At 39.1% G+C, this 25481-nt stretch overlaps 1 protein-coding gene across 8 annotated transcripts in view; it reads right to left on the bottom strand.

The window, feature by feature from the left end:
• The window catches only part of LOC140715457 (arginyl-tRNA--protein transferase 1), a 159014-nt gene that overhangs the window by 84670 nt on the left and 48863 nt on the right, over positions 1-25481 (bottom strand). For 7 of the 8 annotated variants that reach the window (XM_073027677.1, XM_073027683.1, XM_073027684.1 and 4 more), the window contains 2 exons: positions 22764-22796; positions 211-392 (listed from right to left, as the gene is read on the bottom strand). In XM_073027677.1, coding sequence (XP_072883778.1) covers positions 211-392; positions 22764-22796 — 215 coding nt within the window. The remainder of the gene's footprint in view (positions 1-210; positions 393-22763; positions 22797-25481) is intronic. The other variant, XM_073027681.1, reaches the window with a different exon arrangement.

Genomic DNA, 25481 nt, shown 5'->3' with positions numbered 1-25481 from the left:
CCAGAGAACCCAGAGAAAGCCCAAGGATTCCATGGGGAGGACATACAGAAGGCTTACAGATGACGTCGGAATTGAATTCCAACGTTCCACAGTTCAAGAACATTGCTCTAACTGCTAAGCTACTGTGGCGTCTGACCTGAGGGTACAACACATGTTAATAAGGAAATACACCTCAATACACAGTGAAAAATAAATAACTGAACACCTCACCTGACTGCAGAATAAATACCCAAAGACAGGAATGCATAATCTGGTTCATAATAAAAGTACACCGAGGAGACACAATGAGGAAGAATATCAATTACTCCCACAGCAATAATCTTTCCATCCAACCAGTACTGTTGGTGAAATGATCCATAACCCGATTCAGGACCCTCAGGTGGATTCTCTGCCTAGAGAAGAAAAAATTTAATCAGGTTTGCCCAAACTATTTCATATATACCAAGTAAAATACTGAAATAATTCATTTTGCTAATTGTGCCTTAACTGAGCTAATTACGTCATCTATAATTCCAATTCTGTATTTTTGTGTGTATGATATTCAATAATTTGAAAACTGGCTTATAAGAGTAACATTTTAAAGTTCAGAGGTTCATTTGTTATGAAAATATACAATTCTGAAATTCTTCAGTTCTCTGGGTAGCCATGAAACCAAGAAAGAAACGAAAGGCAGCACGATCATGAAATTCCTCCTCTCCACAGAAAAAAACAAGATCGGGCAAAAAACAGCATATTAAAAACTGTAAGACTGAAAAATAAAGTCCATAGACCAAGACCACATCCGAAATGCACAAAAACCTGGGCAACACTCTGGGCGCAGCGGCAGGCTTTCCCTTCTCTGGTACAGAGCAACTGGTCACCATTTACATTCGCTTCGATGCTTCAATCTCCCTCATCACCTTCACCAGCAAACAATGGGAACTTTCATTGGCGAAACGGAGCCAAACATTGGCATGCGCCCTGTCCTGCACCCTGCTCGCTACAAGGTTTGCACACACTGCCTCTGCCTCCTGGAATGCTATCGGAGACTCCAAACAATCTCCAAACTTCCACATTCGCCTTGATGTTTCAATCACCCTCGTCACTTTAATTGGAAAACAATGGATGCTATAATCGGGAAAATGGGGTCAAACATTAGCTTGCACCCCGTCCTGCAGCCTTGTTGCCACGAGGTGCACTCATGCTGCCTCTGTCGTCCGGAATCCTCTCAGAGACTGTAGAGTCTGAAGCACCCAAACAATCTCCAAACAGCAAAACAAGGGCTCTAACAGTTCCAGAATCACATTCAAGATTAAGAAACCAACATAAGAGACACAAAAGAAGTGAAATACGTGTTTTCATGAACTATCCAGATGTTGACCAAACAAGCACTGTACATAGGTGCAATCTTGATCAGAAGAGACCAGTATTAACACTTCCACATCAGGAAATGGCACGACTTTTCCTCATGTTTATCTTAACTTCTTTACAATATTTTTAGAACATTCTTAGAATATTAATCCATTTTAATACTTTAAATGTATTTATTTTTCTCTGAGGGTGAAATATTGTGCAATAGCCTGAAGCAAGTCAAACCCACAACTTTGTTATTACATTTTATTGATGCAAGCTTTGACAGAGAATATTAATATGCCAATCCATTACAAGGAGTATCACAGCCAACTTTGATCTGTCCCTGATCTAACATGAGCTCCTTCCGATAGTTACGATAACTATACTCAGCGAACACTGCATTCAGGATGTGGGGAAATAAGGGAATTTAAACAGGAAACATCACTGGTCAGAATGGCTGAATATCAATCCAAATACCTATTGATATGAAGGTAAACCTGAAAGATTTGTGTTCAATTATTCAGTATTAAATAAATATTCATATTAAGTATTTTAAAAAGAAAATACTCCTGGTTGTTACTTATTCTCCATAAGCTTCACAGTTCTCAATTTATCTTGCAATATGAAATGCATTCTTCATACACTACAAATAGTCTATAATCAGCATATAGGACGGAGATTGAAAACCTGGCTGAATGGTGCCACAACAACCACCTATCACTCAATGCTAGCAAAACCGAAGTGCTGATTATCGACTACAGGAGGAGGAAATCAGAGGTCCATGAGCCAGTCCTCATCAAGGGATCAGAGGCGGAGAGGGTCAATAACTTTAAATTCCTCGGCATTATCATTTCAGAGGATCTGTCCTGTGATCAGCAAGCAAGTGCAATTACAATGAAGACATGGCAGTGACTCTACTTCTTCAGAGATTTGCACAGATATGGCATGTCATCTAAAACTTTGCCAGACTTCTATAGATGTATAATGGAGAGTATCCTCATTGTTGGATCACAGCCTGGTAAGGAAACACCAATGCCATGAATGGAATATCCTACAAATAATAGCGCTTATAGCCCAGTCCCCACGATTGAGCATATCTACACAGAGTGCTATCACAGGACAACAGCATCCAGCATCATGGACACCCACCATCCAGGCCATGCTTTCTTCTCACCATTGCCATCAGGAAGTGGGTACTGGAGAGTTGGGTCCCACACCAGCAAGTTCAGGAACAATTATTACCCCTCAGTTTAAATGAGAATTAGCCAAAGAATTAAAGACACCAACTGATGCACCGAATCAATTTTTCCACTCTTCCGATTAAAGTTCTTGCTGCTGAATTACCCAAGAATTCTTTTATTCTTTTATAACAGAAGTAAAACCTGTGACTTATAGCTTTTTGCCCCTTTTCTATAAACAGTATTGTTATATTTTTCATATTGATATGTTACTGAAGGTGTATGCAAGCTGTAAGATGAGCTTCAGTAACAATCCACATCCACATTGAAATCCCTGCAAATTGATTCCCAACTTGACAAGCACCAAAAATAAATGATCAAAGTCGAACGTCACTCAATACCACTGTGCTCTTCAGTTCAATTTATTGAGTCACATGCACTTCGATTGAATTAATTTTGGAAGAAGTGTACATCCATTTTAGCAGAGGTAATGGAGGATGAATATCTACCCATTTATTTTTAAAATGTGATTTTTTTTGGGTGGATTTGTACTTTTATAGATATCTTGTCTGATTAAACAAAGCTGTTGTATTATTGTTCCTGCTCCATCGAGGCTTTTCTCCCTTTGCTGCTGCTGCTGGCAGATGCAGACCTTGCTAGTAATTGGCCCTCTAAGACCGATCACACTGAAGCTTTTAGAAAAAGTGAATATTAATCAAACTGCACAGAAAACAAATATACTAAAAGGGGTAAATGACCACAGAACGAAGCCGATTCATTCTTACCTCTGTTCCAGGCCTGATATTCTTAAGAATTGCATTATTTAACCAAAAACTAGCTTTTAAATATATGCATTTACAAGCAAAAATTTGTGACCAGTGGACTGAGACAGCAATACTGCCAAGCATACTATCTCCAACTTAAGAATGCTGTCACTATCAATGGAGTCCTAGTGTTGTTTATTTAAAATAAAAAGGGTAGTGCCATATTGGCATGGTACTTGCTTTAACCTAGTCCAAGCAACCACTGACCAAGTTATAATTTTCTTGCCAGTATTCCAGGACTGATGTAAATGGCACTGTAAAGCCAAAACAGCTCAGAATCAGTTAAAATCAATGTCTTTTAGCTATGCATCATTAGGTACGAGACTCTTTATCTTTTCAAAAGAACAAGCACAACAGTATAAATATTAGAACTGAATTCATTGTATAGGTCATAAAATACTCATAATTGCATATAAGGCTTTAACAAATCTTCAGAGGGTCTAACCCCACATCCCTAATAATGATCTTAGATCCACGAATATTAGTTTCCTTAATGTTCCTAGAGCCAAGCATATAAAAACTGGTAATGCAGCCTTTTGTTTTTAAGCACCAAAAATCTGGACTACTCTACTGACTGAGTTGTACTGAGCAAGTACTGTGAAACGTTCCAAAACACTTCTAAAGACCAACTGTTTTGAAAAATTTGGCTGACTTATTGGATTTCCTAATGCCTGCTGATGTTGATTACATTTATATAATTTGGTATATTTGATTATATTTTATTTGATATAATGTTTGTCTTTACTTATGATTTTTAATTTTCTCATATATTTATGACCATATTGATTTATCTATAATCTATGTAAAGCACTTTGAGTCTGCATCTTAATGTATGAAAAGTGCAATACAAATAGTTATATTATAAATAAATGACCTTGATTATAAGGTACCAGATGCTTTAAAAAGTGGAACATATTTAAAAAATGAACACATGAAATCCCACTCAGCAAGAATGGTTATAGAGTAACCATGGTGCTTCAAGGGAACCTTATTAAGAACATTAAAAAAGTAGTCATACAGAAATCTGTCCAAAGCCAATAAAAGTAACTGGCACTTCTATTATTTGTTAGACCATAAGACCTTAAGATATAGGAGCAGAAGCAGGCCATTTGGCCCACTGAGTCTGCTCCGCCATTCAATTATGGGCTGATCCAATTCTTCCAGTCATCCCCACTCCCATATCTTCTCCCCATAACCTTTGAATCCCTGGCTAATCAAGAAATCTGCCTCTGCCTTAAATGCACCCAATGACTTGGCCTCCAGAGGTGCTCATGGCAACAAATTCCACAGATTTACCACCCACTGACTAAAGCAATTTATCTGCTTCTCCGTTCAAAATGGATGTCTTTCAATTCTGAAGTCATGCCCTCTTGTCCTAGACTCCCCTACCATGGGAAATAACTTTGCCACATCTAATCTGTTCAGGCCTTTTAACATTCAAAATGTTTCTATGAGATCCCTCCTCATTCTCTTAACTCCATGGATTACATCCCAAGAGCTGCAGACATTTCTCATACAGTAACCCTTTCATTCCTGGAATCATTCTTGTGAATCTTCTCTGAATCCTCTCCAAAGTCAGTATATACTTTCTAAAATAAGGAGCCCAAAACTGCACACAATACTCCAAGTGTGGTCTCACGAATGTCTTATAGAGCCTCAACATCACATCCCTGCTCTTATATTCTATACCTCTAGAAACGAATGCCAACACTGCATTCGCCTTCTTCACCACCGACTCAACCTGGAGGGTAACCTTTAGGGTATCCTGCACAAGGACTCCCAAGCCCCTTTGCATCTCTGCATTTTGAATTCTCTCCCCATCTAAATAATAGTCTGCCCATTTATTTCTTCCATCAAAGTGCATGACCATACACTTTCCAACATTGTATTTCATTTGCCACTTCTTTGCCCATTCCCCTAAACTATCTAAGTCTCTCTGCAGGCACTCTGTTTCCTCAACACAACCCACTCCTCCACCTATCTTTGTATCATCGGCAAATTTAGCCACAAATCCATTAATCCCATGGTCCAAATCATTGACATATATTGTAAAAAGCAGTGGTCCCAACATCGACCCTATGGAACTCAACTGGTCACTGGCAGCCAGCCAGAATAGGATCCTTTTATTCCCACTCTCTGTTTTCTGCTGATCAGTCAATGCACCACTCATGTTAGTAACTCCCCTGTAATTTCATGGGCTCTTCTCTTCCTAAGCAGCCTCATGTATGGCACCTTGTCTAAGGCCTTCTGAAAATCCAAGTAAACCACATCTACTGCATTTCCTTTGACTACCCTGCTTGTAATTTCCTCAAAAAATTGCAGTAGGTTCATCAGGCAGAATTTTCCTTTCAGGAAACTACGCTGGCTTTGGCCTATCTTGTCATGTAACTCGAGGTACTCCGTAATCTCATGCCAAACAATCGATTCCAAGAACTTTCCAGCCACTGATGTCAGGCTATCGTTTCCTTTCTGCTGCCTCCTACCCTTCTTAAATAGCGGAGTAACTTTTGTAATTTTCCAGCATCCAAAGATCGTTTAAAATGAGAGAAAGTCAACTTGATTTGAGAGGAACATGTATACTTCAAAAACAAAGGATAAGAACAAATGTAAAAAATCATTGTATTTCAGTCAGAGGGGTGAATCTATGGAACAGTTGTAGTGGAATTTAAAAACATGCTCCACACTTAACAAGTTTAAAAAATAATTTAATGAACAAATATATACATGATTTAAAATGAATGGGAGTAATGTAAATAAATAATACTTGGAATTGGATTTTGTGTTAAAAGATTATGAATTCTTTTGTTTTGATCTGATGATTGACACCAAATATGTTTTTGTATAAGTAAGAGGGGTAGGCGTAACAAGCTGTAGATTCAGCATACACCCTTTTGGTCTGTTTTAAAGATTTTTATCATTTAATTTTGTCTTATGAAATTATTGTTATGAAATCATCATTGAAAATGATGCTTTTTGTTATGTTTGTACTGACTGAAAAATAAAATTTTATTCATTCAGTCATTTTCTTCCATTTGAAAATTTCGTCTTATTTGGAATATATCTGTCTTGCACTTCCCTCATTTTTCACAGAAATGCCAGCCATTGCTGCTCTGCTGTCCTTCCTGCTAGTGTCTCTTTCCAGGCAACTTAGACCATTTCCCCTCTCATACCATTGTAATTTCCTTTATTCCAGTGAAATACCAACACATTGGAACTTAGTTTCTCCTTCTCATATTTCAAAGTGAACTCGATCATATTGTGATCACTGTTCCCCAAGGGTTCCTTAACCTTAAGGGTCTCTTATCACCTCCAGATCATTGCACAACACCCAATCCGGCACAGCTGATTCCCTAGTGGGCTCAACAACAAGCTGTTCTAAAAACCATGGCTCTCTCTTGAGGTCTAGTATTGACCAGGCTTTCCCAATCCACTTACATGTTAAAATCCCCAACGATTATCATGATATTGCCCTTCTGACACGCCTTTTCTATCTCCTGCTGTAAATTGTAATCCACATTCTGGCTGTTGTTTGGAGGCCTGCATACAACTTCCATTAGAGGTCCTTTTACTCTTGCCATTTCTTAACTCAACCCATGGAGACTCTACACCTTCTGATCAAATGTCATCCCTTTCTAATGATTTAATATTATTTCCTATACACAGGGCCACACCACCCCCTCTGCCTACTAACCTATCTTTTCAATACACCGTATATCCTTGGATGTTCAGCTCCCAATGGCAGCCATCCTTTAGCCATGTTTCAGAGATGGCCACAACATCATACTTGCCAATCTGTAGCTGAATTTCAAGATCGACCGTTTTATTTCTTATGCTGTGTGCATTCAAATATAACACTTTTAGTCCAGTATTTGTTGATTTGTTTTAACTGCAGCATGCCTCTATTGCCCTGAAATGCATCCCACTGGCCAATTATGCCTCATCTCGTGCCTGTCCTTTCTATCATCTCTGTTGCACACTATCGTTGATTTATTTCTGTTCTTCCCTTCCTCAGCCCTATCACTTCGGTTCCCACCCCCTGCCAAATTACAGGTAGTCCCCATGTTACAAACGTCCGACTTACAGACAACTTGCACTTACGAACCGAGGAAGGAGAACACTGTCCGCCATTTTAAGTCGGATCGTGACACTGTCCGCCATTTTAAGTCGTTGCAGTTGACACTGTGTTGAGTGTTTAACTTAGTACTTTGGCTTAAATTTTAATGAGTTCGATCCAGTGACAGACCGCTCCTGTGCCGGGTTGAAGTCAAGCGTGCAACTCGACCTCGTAAAAAAAAACACTGCCACCTCCAGTTTAAATTCCCACGTGGAATATCGTGGAGGATCAAATACCCAAACCCAGCACAGCTCCCACTTGTCCCTTTTAACCTGTCTCAGTGCGGTGGACTTTCGAACCCGAGAAATTCAGTGCGGCGGTCCGTAGGACTCGACAGCCGGCGGAGGTTGGGACCCACTGCCCGCAGTGTTTCTGTTCCGTTGATGGGAAGCAATCGCGATTGAAAATAAAGTGGAAATAATAGAGCGTTTAGAAAGAGTTGAAACGCCATCAGTCATTGGAGAAGCGTTAGGCTACAGTCGGTCAATGATTGGAACAATTTTAAAGGTTAAAGTGAGAATAATGGAGCATATGAAAGGCCCTGCCCCGATGAAAGCTACAATTATTACTAAGCAACGCAGTGGTTTAATTATTGGAATACATACGTTTCTTAAGTGTTTTATATGCATAGAAAGGTACAATATATACTATATACTAAGACAAACGTTTGACTAACTGACGCTAAATAATACCGGATGTACTTGTTCCGACTTAAAGACGGACTCAGGAACGGAACTCATATGTAACCCGGGAATTGCCTGTAGTTTAAACTCTCCCTAACAGCTCTATTAAACCCGCCTGCTAGGATATTGGACCCCTTTGGGTTTAGTTGTAACCTGTCCTTTTTGTAACAAATGTACTAAAACAAAAGAGCCAGTGAAGTACAAAGACCACTTAATGTCTTGTGTCAAGAAGGTAGAGTACAAAACATATAAAGCTCTCTTCTCCAATGCAATTTCTTCTAAAGTGCAAGTGAGGGCTCACTCTAGTGGCACTCAATTTACCCACTAGTTTGGAGAAATGTGTTTTACGAGCAAAATCTCAAGCTTTACAAATTATAAAACACAAAATGCTTCATTTTAAACTAATCACACTGGTGCTTTTAGTGTGAGAGTGTGCATTTACTCTTTGAACATTAAGTATATTAATGCAGAAGGCAAATAAATCAAAGGTGTTACTGGTGCCAGATATAGAAAATAATGGGGGAGAAAATCACAGAAAATTACAAAGCATAGTAAATTCCAGTTCTTATTGAGTCAGGATTTAACAAAGAAAATAAAATTAAACTGCCTCAAAAGTTTCATGTTGCTGCTCTAAGTACTTTTCCATCTTAGTTAATAAAAACATATAGATTGAAGTGCATATTTGTCACCATATACTACCCTGAGATTCAATTTTCTTGTAGGCATTCAGAGTAGAACAAAGAAATACAATATAATCAATGAAAAGCTACACACATCGACTAACGAACAACCATTCAAAATGGCATCGGTGCTATGCAGCAATGTTTTTTGGGCAGCTCACCAAACTACTAGATATATACATATCGATTATGCACAGCTAATCTATACCACTCTATTGTCGTGATTTTTGTTCACTCATTTCTGTTGTAAGCAATATAAATATGACCATTCCCTAATTGCTCTTGAAAAAGTAGGGCCAAAATGGTTTTAGGGACCAAGATGGAACATATGATGAAAGCATTTCCAGGATAAGGTAGGAAGTTCTAAATACTTACTTTACTTTATTGTCACCAAACAATTGATACTAGAGCGTACAATCATCACAGCGATATTTGATTCTGCCCTTTGCACTCCCTGAAGTACAAATTGAAGTAAATATAATAAAAATTTAAATTATAAATCATAATTAGAAAATAGAAAAGGGAAAGTAAGGTAGTGCAAGTCAGGTCCAGATATTTGGAAGGTATGGCCCAGATCTGGGTCAGGATCTGTTCAGCAGTCTTATCACAGTTGGAAAGAAGCTGTTCCTAAATCTGGCCGTACGAATCTGACCATCCCAAATATTGGATTACTTTATTTCATTGTCGAGTCAATTTGGAATGCAACTTCTTGGCAACGTGACAAAGTACTCTCTGATGAGCTAGATGATAGGTGTCATAGTGCATTGACAAATTATTACAGTGCATTTCGCTGATGGCATAAACTGCAGTCACAGTGCCTTTGTGATGGTGGTGGGAAGGTGGGGGGGTCAATGTTTGGACTGGCATCTGAAGGTGGCAATTATGTCAGCTACTTTTAATAATGTCAAGTTTCTTGAGTATTGATAGAACTACACACTTGCAGCTAAACAGAGCATATTCCATTACACTTATGACACAAATTGCAATGTTTTAAAGGCTTCAAGGAGTCAGGAGCTATGTCAGTTTTCATGACTAACTAGAATCAGATGTGCTCCTGTAGACAGAGTATTGATGTAGACGGTCCATTTAGTTTTTGATCAAAGGTGAGTCCAAAAATGAGGAGATATTGATTGTCAACTTCAAGTTTGTAATTCAACCATACATGAATACCCATGAATATAGTGAAATGAAACTGCTTTACTCTGGCTCAAAGTGCAAAACACAGTACCAACAGCAACACATAGCACAAGGCACATGTAAGATAGCTAGCACAAATAAGATATCAGTAAAATACAGTTACACAAGAAATATGTGGTCCAAAACCCCGAGTCCATGAATATTGCTGCAATCTGTAGTTGAACACAATACAGCTTGTCTTCTGCCAAGCAAACACTTGAAGCAGCACCAACTTCAGTTTAGATACCACGTCAAACCGCCTCTGATGGAGTTCACCGACTCTGCCACCTCTCTCCTGGGCGGCTGTAAACAGGCGACACCACAACTTCAGGCCTAGTTCTCGCTATGTCCAAGGCCACACAGCTCCCCCACCGACCGCCCATGCTGTCTACCAATAGATCAGTGAATCAGACTTGTAGCATTCCACATCAATAATATCCATCAGGGTCCTGTGACCACAAGAAAAGTGACTGAGACAAGCACTGACTGTTAGACTGCACATCAATTCCTCCAATGGCTGGCTCTCTGATGCAAGCAGCAGAATCCACACCAAGTCTAGCTCTTGGGGCACAATGTTACTTATCTGCTCCGGCCAGAATATCTCCTGTGCTGGAAGAGGGATGTGGATTGCAATGTTACCCGAAGAATTAAGAATGGGACTGAGGTCATCTGCAAAAAAACTGGTAACTCTGACATGGTGGAATGGTATTTGATTAATGTGGGGAAACTATTCTTTTTAATTCTGTTTCTCTTAATGATGACTGGCAAAGTTAAATCTTATTGAAAATGTCACAAATCAAGTTCACACTAGATGCTATATAATACCAATTTCTATCTCCATTATTTTGGTTTATTTTTAATATACTTGATGTTTATAGAAATAATATACCTTTTAATATTGAAAATTACTGTGATTCCATTGAAACTTTTATTCAGAAGTTATCTTCGAGGTAAGACTTTAAATCAGGGAGCTTGATAATCAGCATTCTGCTCAAATGCAAGCCTCTTCTCAAAATTCGGCAAAGCTCAAAAGGCCAGATAAAATCATAGCTAGAGTGCTCAACTAATCAAGCTGTTCCACTACTGCTAAAACCACATGATCATCAGTGGTCCCTTTGTCTCAAAACACCCAGCAAACCAAAGCTTGAGGAATGTTACATAATTCTACAATGTCTTTGATTTTGCCATGTCTGCTGTTTGCAATATCAAATCAATCTATCAACTGTGAACTGCTCTCCACAGGTACATCCCTGAAACTGGTAGCTGCAGAATAACCGAGGCTTAGATGAGATTGTAAGTGGTAGTACAGTAAAGCACAACAGGCGACCCCCATATAACAGCCATTTGGGCAACATAAATTCATCCTCACAGCATTCATAAATCATTACTGAAAATCTGGATAATGAAGTCATTACCAGCTCTATCATAAAATCCTGTATTTAGACATGAACTAATTATCATGACTATATAGTATTAATAATACTAATACTAGTATTAGTATTTGCAGGACCCTTAACTCTTTCAGGCCTGTACATTGATTTCAGTGGCCGACATGATGCAAATTTTTGTGCCCGGTGACAGCAGATTTCATCCTTGAAGTCTTGATTCCAGTAATTCTGTTTCTGTGTTTGGCAAACCCAAGTCTCCGACCAGCTCTTTTAACCCAGATTGAGTTATCAGATGAGGCTTACTTAACGCAAAGGGTTCAAAATCTGTATCAGTATCATTTTCCATTCCTGGCTGTGCATCATGGCATCTTCGTCGGCCTCCTCTAGACTCTAATGGCTTTGGCACTGGAAGACTAGCACCATGCAGTCTCATGGCTGAAGGGAGATAGGGATATTCAATGGTTTTACTGTTTCTAGCAGAGAAACCAGACCCCACTGGTCAAACCAAAATGGCAGTCTGTCAATGATCCTTCTGCTCTCGCCATATCATCGGGACCGTGAACAGCACTGACATTCGAGTATCTTTCAGCCAAGCTTTAAAATTGGCTGCGCAAGTTGCAAGGAGCCAAGGCTGTGTCTTGGTTACCAATTTTACATCTGAAGTAGAGCTCATTGGCTTTCTTAATAAGAGGAGTTAAGATCCTTCTTTGAGCTTTAAGTATATACTTGCCACAAATACAACAAAGTATTGCAGCTGTTGTAACACATGAAAGACATTTTGCTATCACAAATACAATTACTTTATGAGTACACTCAATATGCTATGCGTGCAGAGAATGCACATCAGCGTGATCAAAGTGATCACATATAATCACAATGCTTAGAATGGTGTAGGTAATAATTTTTATAGCCTTTCTAAAACCTGTCCTGCCAAGTAGCATCTGCCTTGCCTAAGCAAAATAGCTTACATAGTGGGCAACATTTTAATTGACTTGAATTAGGAATTAAAATAACAAATGCAGGGGAATTAAAAATAAATGGTGTGTGATAGGGAAATTTAATGGTGATTTTCATGATTAGCAGTCTAAAATCCATAAACTTACATCCAAGAGTAATCAGGAAGCAAAATCTTTATTGTCCAGTATCACTGGACAAGTTTCCCCAGAATCAGAGTTTCTGATTTTGAAACACAATGCCCAGTGTAGTAACTTGCCATGCATAAACTGAGCAAAACTTTTTATTTATGTTATCACAGTGACTAAACTTCAAAAGTACTTCAATGCTGTTAAATTTCATGAAGGTGACGCAAAGTGTAATATATAATTTAAAATTTTTATTTTTCTTTCTTTCCTGAAGGGACATGACAATTTTGTGACGTTTGATTTCACAGTGTCAACACTGCAACTTGTTTTTTGCCACATGCAAATACCATGACTTGCGTAAGGATTCTAAATGCCAAATAAATAGCTACAGTTAATAAATTTCTAGTTGACTACTCTCAAACTAATTGAAAAATATTGATTCTGTGAAAGAAAAAGAAATGCAAACTCTGGAAAAGTAAAGGGAGCTTGTAGCTGGCAAAATTGTACAAGACAATTTAGTTTTAATCATTAATCAATCAGTATACCATGGTGGCTATTGTGGCAAAAAGGAAATAAAACTAGAACAATTGAGGAACCTTGGCAAAATATCAGTGTAAAAATAAAACGAGCCTTTAACCTTTACTGACTGCTTCATACTTTTTCAGCAAGTGCTAAGTGTCAACACTGACAGCCAAACTGGTATGAAATATTTCATTTCACAAAATATATTTTTTCACAACAGTACCTCTTCCAAATGAACTTTTGAAAGCAGTTTCTTTATCCTACCTCAATATATTTACAACCATGATAAAAAGAATTATGAACTATCCATTCTCCAGTAATCTAAACTTACAATATTCATAGTCTGAGATGGTTACAACATAAACAAATTTGTCTTCAAAGCATATTTTTAAAAAAAGCTTTCAATCATATCCTTTTAGAAACTGCGTCCTGTTGTAACATGGAGAAATAGAACTAGAAATGCAAACTTCTGTTGGCCCCTGGAGCAACACAAAACAGCTGATGCATGGAGAGTCATGGGCGCTGTGCTTGGGAGGGTGACAGGGAGAGGAAGCATGCCTATTTCTTTCTCAAAGTTCAATAGTTGCTGTATTTCAATGAATTAGACACCACTGAACTGGCCTTCAACAAGGCAAAGATGTAGAAACCATGTGGGTAGAATTAAGAAACTGCAAGATTAAAAAGAACCATGATAGGAGTTAAGTACAGGCCTCTGAACAGTAGCCAGGTTGTGGGGTACAAATTACAATGGGATACAGTGAAGGCATGTAAAATGGGCAATGTTACAATGGACATAAGCCATTTCAATGCAAAAGTAAATTGTTAAAGTCACTTTGATACTGGATAGCAAAAGAAGAAATTTGTAAATGCTAAGTGATGGCTTTTATCTTGGAGCCCACTATAGAAAAGGCAATTCTGGGTGTTATGTTATGTTATGAAAGCAGATTTGAATTGGGAGTTTAAGGTAAAGGAATCCTTAGCAGACAGTGATCATAATATGAAATCATAATACACCCTGCAGTTTGAGAGGGAGAAACTAAAATCGGATATATCAGTATTACAGTGGAAGAAAGGGAATTAGAGAAGCATGAGGCAGCAGCAGGTCAAAGTAGATTGGGAAGGAACAGCAGCAGGGATAACAGTACAGCAGCAAAGGATGAAGATTCTCAGAGTAATTCGGAAGGCACAGAATCAGTTCATCCCAAAGATGCATTCTAAAGGGAGGCAGCAAAGGAAGTCAAATACAACATAAAAGCAAAAGAGAGGACATATAATATAGAAAATATTAGAGGGAAAGCCAAATGATCTGGAAGCTTTTAAAAACCAACAAAAGGCACCTTAAAAAAAACTAACAGAAAAGATGAAATATGAAAGTAAGCAAGCCAATATAAAAGATGAAACCAAAGGCTTTTCAGATATATATTTATATATATAAATAAAGTAAAAGAAGCAAGAATAGATATCAGACCACGAGAAAATGATGCTTGAGAGGTAGAATGGTGTCTTAAAACGACAGACAAACAGAATTAGTATTCTGCATCAGTCTTACCGTGGAAGACACCAGCAGTAGGCCATAAATTAGATAGTGTCGGGGGCAGAATTGAGAGCAGTCACTATTAATAAGGAGAAGGTGCTATGGAAGCTAAAAGGTCTGAAGGTAGTTAAGTCACTGGATCAGATTGACTATACCCTAGGGTTCCGAAAGAGGTAGCTGAAGAGATTGTGGAGGCATTAGTAATAACCTTTCAAGAATCCCTAGATTCTGGAATGGTTCCAGAGGACTGGAAAATTGAAAATGTCATTCTACTCTTTAAGGAAGGGAAGGAGGCAAAATACAGGAAATTATAGGCTAGTTAGCCTGACTTCAGTGGTTAAGAGTCCATTATTAAGGATGAGGTTTTTGGGTACTTCAATATACAAGATTAAATAGGCAAAATCAGCATGGTTTCCTTAGGGGAAATTTTGCCTGACAAACTTGTTTGAATTTTTTGAGGAAATAAAAAAGCAGGATAGACAAAGCAGAGTCAGTAAATATTGTTTACTTAGACTTTCAGAAGCCATTGTCAAGATGCTGCTAAACAAGATAACAGCTCATGGCATTACAGGAAAGTTACTAACATGGAGAGAAAATTGGCTAACTGGCAGAAGAGAAAGAGTGGAATAAAGGGGGCCTTTTCTGGTTGGCTACCAGTCACTAGTTGTGTTCCGTAAGGGTCACTGTTGAGACCACTGTTTTTCAGATACCAAATGATCTGGATGGCAAAATTGATGATTTTTTTGCTAAATTTGAAGATGACACAAAGGTAGGTGGAGAAACAGGTAGTACTGAAGAAACAGGAAGTCTGCAGAAGGACTTAAATTAGGAGAATTGGCAAAGAAGTGGCAGATGGAATACAGTATAGAGAAAAGTATATTTATGCACTTTGGTTAAAGGAATGAAAATAAAGGAAGGCAATGTTAGCATTTATTTTGAGAATAAAAAGCAAGGATGTAATGTTGAAGCTTTACAAGATGTTGGTCAGACAGCACTTGGAATGTCTTGAGCAGCTTTAGGCCCAATATCCAAGGAAGGATGTGCTGGCTTTGGAGAAGGTCCAGAGGAGAATGATCCACAGAATGAAAGGGTTAACATCGGGTCTGGACCTGTAATGACTGGAGTTTAGAAGAATAAGAGGAAATCTCATTGAAACCCACCAAATATTAAGGAGCCTGGATAAAGTGGACATGGATCAGATATTTCCAACAGTGGAGAGTCTAGCTTTAGAGGGCACAGCTTCAGAATAGAAGGACATCCCTTTCAAATAGATACAGGAGGAATTTCTTTAGCCAGAGGGCGGTGATTCTTTGGAATTCTGAATTTAGATTTCTGTGGAGGCCAAGTCTTTGGGTATATTTAAATCAATAGGTTGACTGACACTCTTACTAGTTAAGAACCTATCGACCTTAAGAACCTTAGGATAAGGCAGGAGAACGGAGTTGAGAGAGTAGAATCCACCAGAGGCACCACCATCCAGTTCAGGCTCTCTTCTTGCTGCAGCCATCAGGAAGAAGGTACAGGAGCCTCAGGACTCACACTGTCAGATTCAGGAACAGTTATTACTCTTCAACCAACAGGCTTTTGAATCAGTGGGAATAAGTTCATTCAACCACATTTGCCCCATCACTGAACTGTACCTACAATCTATAGACTCACTTTCAAGGACTATTCATCTCATGTTCTTGATAATTATTGCTTCTTTTTTATTTTTTCTCTTTTGTATTTGCACAGTTTGTTGATTTTTTTCCACATCGACTGTCCACCATGTTAGGTGTGGTCTTTCATTGATTCTAATATGGTTCTTGGACTTACTGAGTATTCTTGCAATAAAATGAATCTCAAGGCTGTATATTGTGACATATTGTACTTTGATAATAAATTTACTTTGAACTTGAACTTTGAAATCAGCCATGATCGAATGGCCTAATTTTGCTCTTTTGTCATATGGCCTTAAATCACTAGAATCTAACAGATTTGGAGAGTTTTCTCAAGTTAGAAAGAAATTTCTGTCCCCAATGACCTACCCTTCATTGTGAAACTTGTGAATCCTGGTTCTAAACTCTTCCACCAAGGGAAATAATCTCCCTACTTCATACCAAATTAGTGGGTATTATGCAAATATGTATTAAGAAAACATATGCTTTGTAAACCAAATATAACTCATCTTCATTTTCATCTATAATAACTTGTGTATAGGTAGTACCTTTAGATGTACAGAGGAACAGAATAGTCGAAAGCAATATTTAGTAGTAATATTTTGCAGATGCTGGAAATCCAAGCAACATACACAAAATGCTGTTAGAACCCAGCAGGCCAGGCAGCATCTATGGAAAACACTGGAGAAAAAAAGACGAGGAGTCAGAGTACGAAGGTGGGGGAGGGGAGTAGGAAGCAGGTGGTGACAGGTGAAATCGGGGAGGGAGAGGTGAAGTAAAGAGCTGGGAAGAAAAAGATACAGGGATGTAGAGCTGAAACCAGATAGGAGAGGACAGAAGGCCATGATAGAAAGAAAAAGGAGAGGAGCACCAGAGGGAGGTGATGGACAGGTAAGAAGATAAGTTGAGAGGGGGAAATGGGAATGGGGAATGGTGAAGGAGAGGTGGGGGGGGGGGGGGGCGCATTACCGGAAGTTCAAGAAATCGATGTTCACGCCATCAGGTTGGAGGCTACCCAGACGGAATACAAGGTGTTGCTCCTCCAACCTAACCATGGCCATTTTATGGAAGTACAGAAGGCTATGAACTGACATGTTGGAATGGGAAGTGGAATTAAAATGGATGGGCACTGGCAGATCCTGCTTTTTCAGGCGGACGGAGTGTAGGTGCTTGGCAAAGCAGTCTCCCAGTCTACATCGAGTCTCACCGATATACAGGAGGACGCACCAAGGAGCACTGGGTACAGTAGATAACCCCAACAGAGTCACAGGTAAAGTATCGTCTCACCTGGAAGGACTGTTTAGGGCCCTGAAAGGTAGTGAATAAGGAGGTGGAGGTGGAGATGGCAGAAGTTACGGAGAATTATGTGTTGGACGCAAAGGCTGATGGGGTGATAGGTGAGGGCAAGAGGAACCCAATCCCTGCTGAGGTGGTGAAAGGATGGAATGAGGGCAGAAATGGAAGAGATGCAGTTGAGAGCAGCGTTGATAGTGGAGAAAGGGAAGCCCCTTTCTTTGAAGGAGGACATCTTAGTTCTGAAATGAAAAGCATTATCCTGAGCGCAGATGTGAAGGGAAAGGAATTGAGAGAAGGGGATGGCATTTTTACAAGTAATTGGATGGGAAGAGGTATAGTCCAGGTAGTTGTAAGAGTCAGCATCTAACAAAATAGATAGTTGGCATTTCAGGCTGAGACCCTTCTTCAGGACTAAGAAGTGGGAAGATGCCAGAATAAAAAGGTGGGGTGGGAGGGGAAGAAGGCTAGCTGGAAGGTAATAGGTGAAGCCAGGTGGATGGGAAAGGTTAAGGGATAGAGAAGAAGGAATCTGATAGGAGAGGAGAGTGGGCCATAGGAGAAAGGCAGGGAGGAGAGGACCCAGGAGAAAGTAATAGGCAGGTGAGAATACCCATTTCAAATTGGCAACTATTATACCAGTGCCCAAAAAAAGTGTGAGCTGCCTTAACAACCATCCTCCAGTAGCACTCAGATCTAAGGTGATGAATTGCTTTGAGAGGTTGGTCAAGGTTAGAATCAAATCCTGCCTCTGCAAGCACCTGGACCCAATACAATCTCAATGGCTCTTCACACAGCCTTAGATCATCTGGACAATGTAAACACCCATGTTAGGATGATGTTCATTGACTACAGCTCTGCAGTTAATACCATCATTCCTACAGTCATGATCACTAAGCTACAGAACCTGGGCCTCCGTACCTTCCACTGCAATTGGATCCTCGACTTCTGAATCAGAGACCACAATCTGTGTAGATTAGTAACAACATCTCCTCCTCGGTGACTATCAACGTTGGCACACCACGGGGATGAGTGCTTAGCCTACTGCTCTACTCTCTCTATACCCATGACTGAGTAGCTAGGCAGAGCTCAAATGCCATCTATAAATTTGCTGATGATACAACCATTGTTGGCAGGATCTCAGATGGAGATGAAAGGGTGTACAGGAGCGAGATATACCAGCTAGTTGAGTGTCACAGCAACAACCTTGCACAAAATGTCAGTAAGACGAAAGAGCTGATTGTGGACTTCAGAAAGGGCAAGACAAAGGAACACTAACCAATCCTCATAGGGAATCAAAAGTGGAGAGAGCGAGCAATTTCAAGTTCCTGTGTGTCAATATCTCTGGTGCCAACATATTGATGCAGCTACAAAGAAGGCAAGACACTGGCTATATTTCATCGAGAGTTTGAGATTTGGTTTATCACCTAAAACCCTTGAAAACTTCTACAGATGCACCATGGAGAACATTCTGACAGGCTGCATTACTGTCCAGTATGGAGGAGGCTACTGCACAGGATCAAAAGAAGCTACAGAAAGTTGTAATATTAGTCAGCTTGATCATGGGTACTAGTCTCTAGTATCCAAGACATCTTCAAGGAGTGCTACCTCACTTTTAAAAAATATTATTTCTGTTTTTGCACTACTATTTTTAATTTAACTATTTAATATACATACGGTAAATCTATTTTTTATATTTATCATGAATTGCATTGTATTGCTGCCACTAAGTTAACAAATTTCACAACATATGCCAGTGCTATTATACCTGATTCTGATCAGGGTGGGGGTGACAAGTTACTATGTTAAGAGAGATCACCTGAGTGCATTTACTTATTAAGTATGACTTCAAATTTGATACATAAACAAATGTAGTGAAGTTTCTGCAACATTATTTATACAATTCAATCCTGATTCATCACTTATTGTGCAAGTATCTGTATTTTCATAAAGAGAACTAAAACAAATAAAAATCAAAATACGTGCTTGCATGTTGGATTGCACACAATAACGACTTTTCACCAGTGGACAGAAATGGAGCTACTAACATTACAATTTCTGATTTTACTTCATCTATGTCACGATCCACACAGCAAAAGGAAATAAATACAGTAACTGAAATATTTACAATCACCAATTTTTCTTGGGTCTCCAAGAAAACTGGCCTCAGTTTTCACCCAGAATACGGTAAGTGACACATGAAGCCATATAGTATAACCAGGGATCACAGTGGAGAGATAAAGTGGAAAAAACTGTAGAACAGAAGTGTGAAAGAGATTTTAAAAAAAGTGATGCAGAATAGTTTGCAGATAAGGATAAATATTTGACCACCCTGCTACAGGAATGTTATTAAGCTGGAAAGAGTACAGAGATTTGAGGATGTTTCTGAACTCAAGGGACTATATAATGGCGAGAAGTTGAGCAGACTTTATTCAATGAAGGATTGGAGAATGAAGGGAGGTAAATCCAGTCTTTTTGCCAAAGTTGGAGAATAAGGAACTGGAGGGCATAGGTTTAGGGCGAGAGGGGAGAGATTTAACAGGAATCAGAGGGGCAAATTTTTCACCCAGAGGTAGCCTGTTTATGAAATGAGCTGCGGAAATGGTTAAGCTGGTACATTAACAATATTTCAAATACACTTGCATAGATAGGAAAGGTTTGGAGCAGGGGTTCCCAACCTGGAATCCACAGACCCCCTGCTTAATGGTATTGGTCCATGGCATAAAAAAGGTTGGAAGCCCCTGGTTTAGAGTGTTATGGCCAAGTAACAGGCAAATATGATTGGCTGCGATGGGTGTTGTGGTTGGCATGAATCAGTTGAGACAAAGGGCCTAGTTCCATGCTCTATCACCTTTGTCATATTTCTTCCAGATACAAACAGTTCTCGACACCCAAAGTCAGAATACGTTCACATACAGCTGAGACACATTAATTGCTTCAGTCATCTTAAATCTCATTTGATTTAGTAACAGTGATGCATTTTATATTTAATCAAATCAATGTAAACAATTTCAATCATTTAATTGTGTATACAAGCTGAAAGTCATTGAGCAAAATCTCAGTATATGAAACCAGTCAAATATTGCATTATATTTCACAGCAATCAATACTAGTAAAAACATACTGTGACAGAAACCGAATTAACTATTAATGCCAGTTCAATTTCCTTCGCCTGATAAATCCACATAACAAATTGTTTAAAAAAGTTCAAAGTAAATTTATTATCAAAGTACATACATGACAACACATATAACCCTGAGTTTCATTTTCTTGTGGGCCTACTTGGTAAATCCAAGAATTGTAATAGAATCAGTGAAAAACAGCACCCAACAGGACAAATGACCTATGTACAAAAGACAACTGTGCAAATGAAAATGAGAAAATAATAATAATAAATTTCGAGAACATGGTGATGAAAGCGAATCCATAGGTTGTAAAAACAGTTCAGTGATGGGACAAGTGAAGTTGAATGAAGTTATCCCCATTGGTTCAACAGCCTGATGGTTGAGGGATAATAACCGTTTCTGAAGCTGGTGGTGTGAGTCCTGAGGCTCCTGTACCTTCTTCCTGATGGCAACAGTGAGAAGAGAGCATGACCTGGGTGGTGGGGGTCCCTGATGGTGGATGCTGCTTTCTTGCAACAGTGCTCCATGTATGTGCTCAATGGTGGGAAGGGCTTTACCCGTGTTGCATTGGGCCATACCCTCTACTTTTTGTAGGATTTTTCATTCCAGGGCATTGGTGCTGCCTTGCCAGGCTTTGATGTAATCAGTCAATAAACTCTCCACCACACAGTTTGTCAAAGTTTTAAATATCATGCTGAATCTTTGCAAACTCCCAAGGAAGTAGAGGAGCTGCCGTGCTTTCTTCATAATTGCACTTACACGCTGGTCCCAGGACAGGTCTTCTGAGATGATAATAACGAGGCATTTAAAGTTGCTAACCCCTCTCCATCTCCGATCCCCCAATGAGGACTGGCTCATGGACCTCTGGTTTCCTCCTCCTGAAGTCAATAGTCAGCTCCTTGCTCTTGTTGACATTGAGAGCTAGTTGTTGTGGCACCACTCAGCCAGATTTTCTGTCTCCCTCCTATATACTACATATTGATTCATTACCTCATTTGATTCAGCCAACGACAGTATCGTCAGCAAATTTAAATATAGCATTGGAGCTGTGCTTAGCCACATTCATAAGTGTAAAGCGAGTTAGCACATGGCCTTGTAGTGCACCTGTACTGATGGAGATTGTGCAAGAAATGCCATTGCCAATCTGAATTGACTGGGGTCTGTTAGTGACGGAATCGAGGATCCAATTGCACAATGATGTATTGAGGCCAAGGTCTCGACATTTATTGATTAGTTTTGAAGGGATGATAGCACTGAATGCTGAGTTGTAGTCAATAAAGAACATCCTGATGTCTACATCTTTGCCGTCCACATGTTTCAGTGTTGACTGAAGAGCCAATGAAATGGTATCTGCTATGGACCTATTATGCTGGTAGGCAAATTGGAGCAGATCCAAGTCACTTGTGAGACAGAAATTGATGTTTCATCAATAAACCTCTCAAAATACTTCACAGTGGTTCTAAGTGCTACTGAATAATAATCATTGAGGCAGGTTACCACGTTCTTCTTAGGCACAGGTATAATTAAAGCCTGCTCGGAACAGGTAGGTACCTCAGATTGTCCAAGTGAGTGGTAAAAGAAATCAATGAACATTCAAGCACAGGTCTTTAGTACTCAGCCAGGTACCCAATCTAAGCCTGACGTTTTCCGTGAGTTCACCCTTCTGAAAGATGCTCTCACGTTGGCCTCAGAGACCGAAATCACATGATCATAGGGAGCTGTGGGAGTTCGTGAAGACTCCTCCATGTATTGATGGTCAAAGTGAGCATAGAAGGCATTGAACTCTCCTGGGAGTGAAGCCCTGTTATCAACAGTGTCACTTGATTTCACACTGTAAGAGGTAATAGCATTCAAGCCCTGCCACAGTGATTCACATTCAGTCTGGCATTACCAATTTGTCCTTGAGACGGCTTTCCAGAGATCATACCTGGACCTCTTGCATCCTACTTGGTCGGCAGATCTGAATGCTTCTGATTTGGCCCTCAGCAGATTGCAGACCTTATGGTTCATCCAGATCCATGGTTCATCAAAAGAAACTGAGCTCACATCTTAAATTTTCAGTAATGTAGTATCTTATTCTAAAGCAATAAATGGCAGATACCTAGCTTTGCTTCTGCATCTCAAATTACAAAACAAAATTTAAAACATACCAATGAATCTAATGTGGATCTTACCTGGAGTGGAGACTGACAAAGGAATCGCGTATACTACGTTGAGATAAATCGACATTCATTGCATGAAAAAAGAAAAAAATAAATTATGGCCTTAATAAAGATAACACAGTAATCATGTAGATAATCATAATTAAAATATACAAAACAATTTTGTTCTATTATAAATACAATTTATCAGTTCTTGTAATTTATTACATATAACATTACAACTGATATGAAGATTAAATATACAAAGTTTATTTATTACATAGAATGTTCACTTCTTATATCGAATTTCTCTATTCAGCAGTTTTACCTGTATTCACATCACTACCCAACCCACCAAGAATGGATTAGAAAGAATAAAGCCAGATCAACTGAAGTTATCTTTTGTGATGAAAACTTCAATTTAAAGATAGTTTTTAATACTTATACCCGATTAAAAAATAGAAAGTGTAAATAGAATTACCATGTAAATGCGAGGTCTAGTAAAACAATTATGTCCCAAGGTGCTACACAAAAGAAATAACAAAATGCTGGCTGTACAATACTTAACATAGTTTACCAAGATCTTAATCTAAGAGGCTGGTTGCAAAGAATACATTAAAGGAGGAAATGAGGATAGAAAAGTGAAAACATTTATAGGGAACTCTAAAATGCAAGTCCATGAAAGCTGAAGGCTTGACTATCAATGGTGGTGAACTCAAATTTAGAACAATTGTACAGAAATGGAGCAATGCAGATATCTCAAGAGTCTGATTTTCATAATTGCTCAAAAATCCACATTCTTCTTCTAAATTTACTTTAAAACCAATTCTTTATTCCCTCCCCTTTACTCAAGGGCATCTCAACCCAGTTATTGTCAAAGTTCTACAAATGCCCTAAATGCACAACCATGTTCCCAGAAAGATTCTCCAAGTCTAGTGGTAAATTTGATTTGTTCTACATTAACCCATTGTACTCCTCAAATTACATATTCACCAAAAATGCTTCTCCTTGTGTCAATTTGCATTTTATTCAGGCAAGTAACTGAGATTATACCCATGAGATCCTCTTCACTTATACAATTTCTAATACTTTCCAAAATGAATAATTTCCCTACATTTGTTTTGAATTGTAGTCCACACTGGGATAATCAATTACTGGAACCAACCTCTCTACCACCCGAACCCCAGTATTCCTTCCCATCAGTTCCAGCTCTGGCCAAACAATATGCAAGACTGGTACTGTACCATATGGGACTCCTCATACTCTGGTTAAAAACCCTCAATTTCTGCAGTTTCAACACACTCTTCCACATCAGCTCTTTGATGACAGGACAGGCTCCTGAAGCAAGGTGACATTACTCTGAGTGTTCCACAATACCATAAGACATAGGGGAACTAAGCCATTTGGCCCATCAAGTCTGTTCTGCTATTTCAACATGGTTGATCTATTTTCCCTCTCAACCCATTCTCCTGCCTTCTCCCCATAACCTTTGACATCTGACTAATCAAGAACCCATCAACCTCCACCCTAAATACACCCAATTACCTGGCCTCCACAGACACCTATGGCAATAAATTCCACAGATTCACCACCCTCTGGCTAAAGAAATTCTTCATCTCTATTCTAAATGGACATCCCTCTATTTTGAGGCTGTGCCTTCTGGTCCTAGACTCTCCCATTATATGAAACACACCTTCCACATCATTACTAATGCTTCACAATCTTTTCAGCTACTTCTTTCAGAACAATGGAGTGTAGCTCACCTGGCCCAGGTGACTTATCTACTTTCAGATCTTTCATCATCCCAAGCACCTTCTCCCTAGTAATAGTAACTCAACTCACTTCTGCCCCCGACACACTCCAACTTCTGGCATACAGCTAGCGTCTTCCACAGTGAAAGCTGATGCAAAATACTTATTCAGATCGTCTACCATTTCCTTGTCCCCCATTACTATCTCCCATGTCATTTTTCTGCGGTCTGGTATCTACTCACGACTTTTTTAATCTTTATATTTATGAAATCTTTTGGTATAGTCTTTGATATTATTGGCTAGCTTACCTTTAAATTTCATCTTTTCTCTCCTGTTTCAGCTGCCTTCTGTTGCTTTTTAAGCACTTCCCAATCTTCTAACTGCACATTAATTATTCCTTTATTTTTTGCCCTCTCATTTGCTTTTATATGGTCTTTGACCTCCCTTGTCAGCCAGTGTTGTAACATCCTGCATTTAGACTACTTCTTTGCGATGCATCTATCCTGCACCTTCTGAATTCCCCACATCCCCCCATAATTACTATTCTGCTATCATCTCTGCTCGTGTCACCTTCCAATCAACTTTGGCCAGCTCCTGATGCTCTGTAATTTCCTGTACTGTAATACTGATACATTTAATTTTATCTTCTCCTTCTCAAACAGCAGGGTGAACTCTATCATATTATGATCATTGCCTCCCAAGGGTTCCTTTCTTTAAGCTTCCTAATCAAATCTGGGTAATAACATAATATGCAGTCCTGAATTGCCGTTCCCCTAGTTGCTGTTCTAAAAAGTATCTCATAGGCACGTTACAAATTCCTTCTCTTGGGACAGAGCACCAACCAGATTTCCCCAATCTACCTGCATATTCAACTCCTCCATGATTATCACAACATTGTCCTTTAAACATGCTTTTTCTATCTCCTGTTGTAATTTGTAGACCACATCATGCCTACTATTATTTGGAAGCCTAAATATAACTCCCATCAGGATCTTTTTAC

Source organism: Hemitrygon akajei, chromosome 23 (assembly GCF_048418815.1).
Source record: "Hemitrygon akajei chromosome 23, sHemAka1.3, whole genome shotgun sequence".
Classification (NCBI taxonomy): Eukaryota; Metazoa; Chordata; class Chondrichthyes; order Myliobatiformes; family Dasyatidae; genus Hemitrygon; species Hemitrygon akajei.
This window is presented reverse-complemented; position numbering and strand designations above follow the sequence as displayed.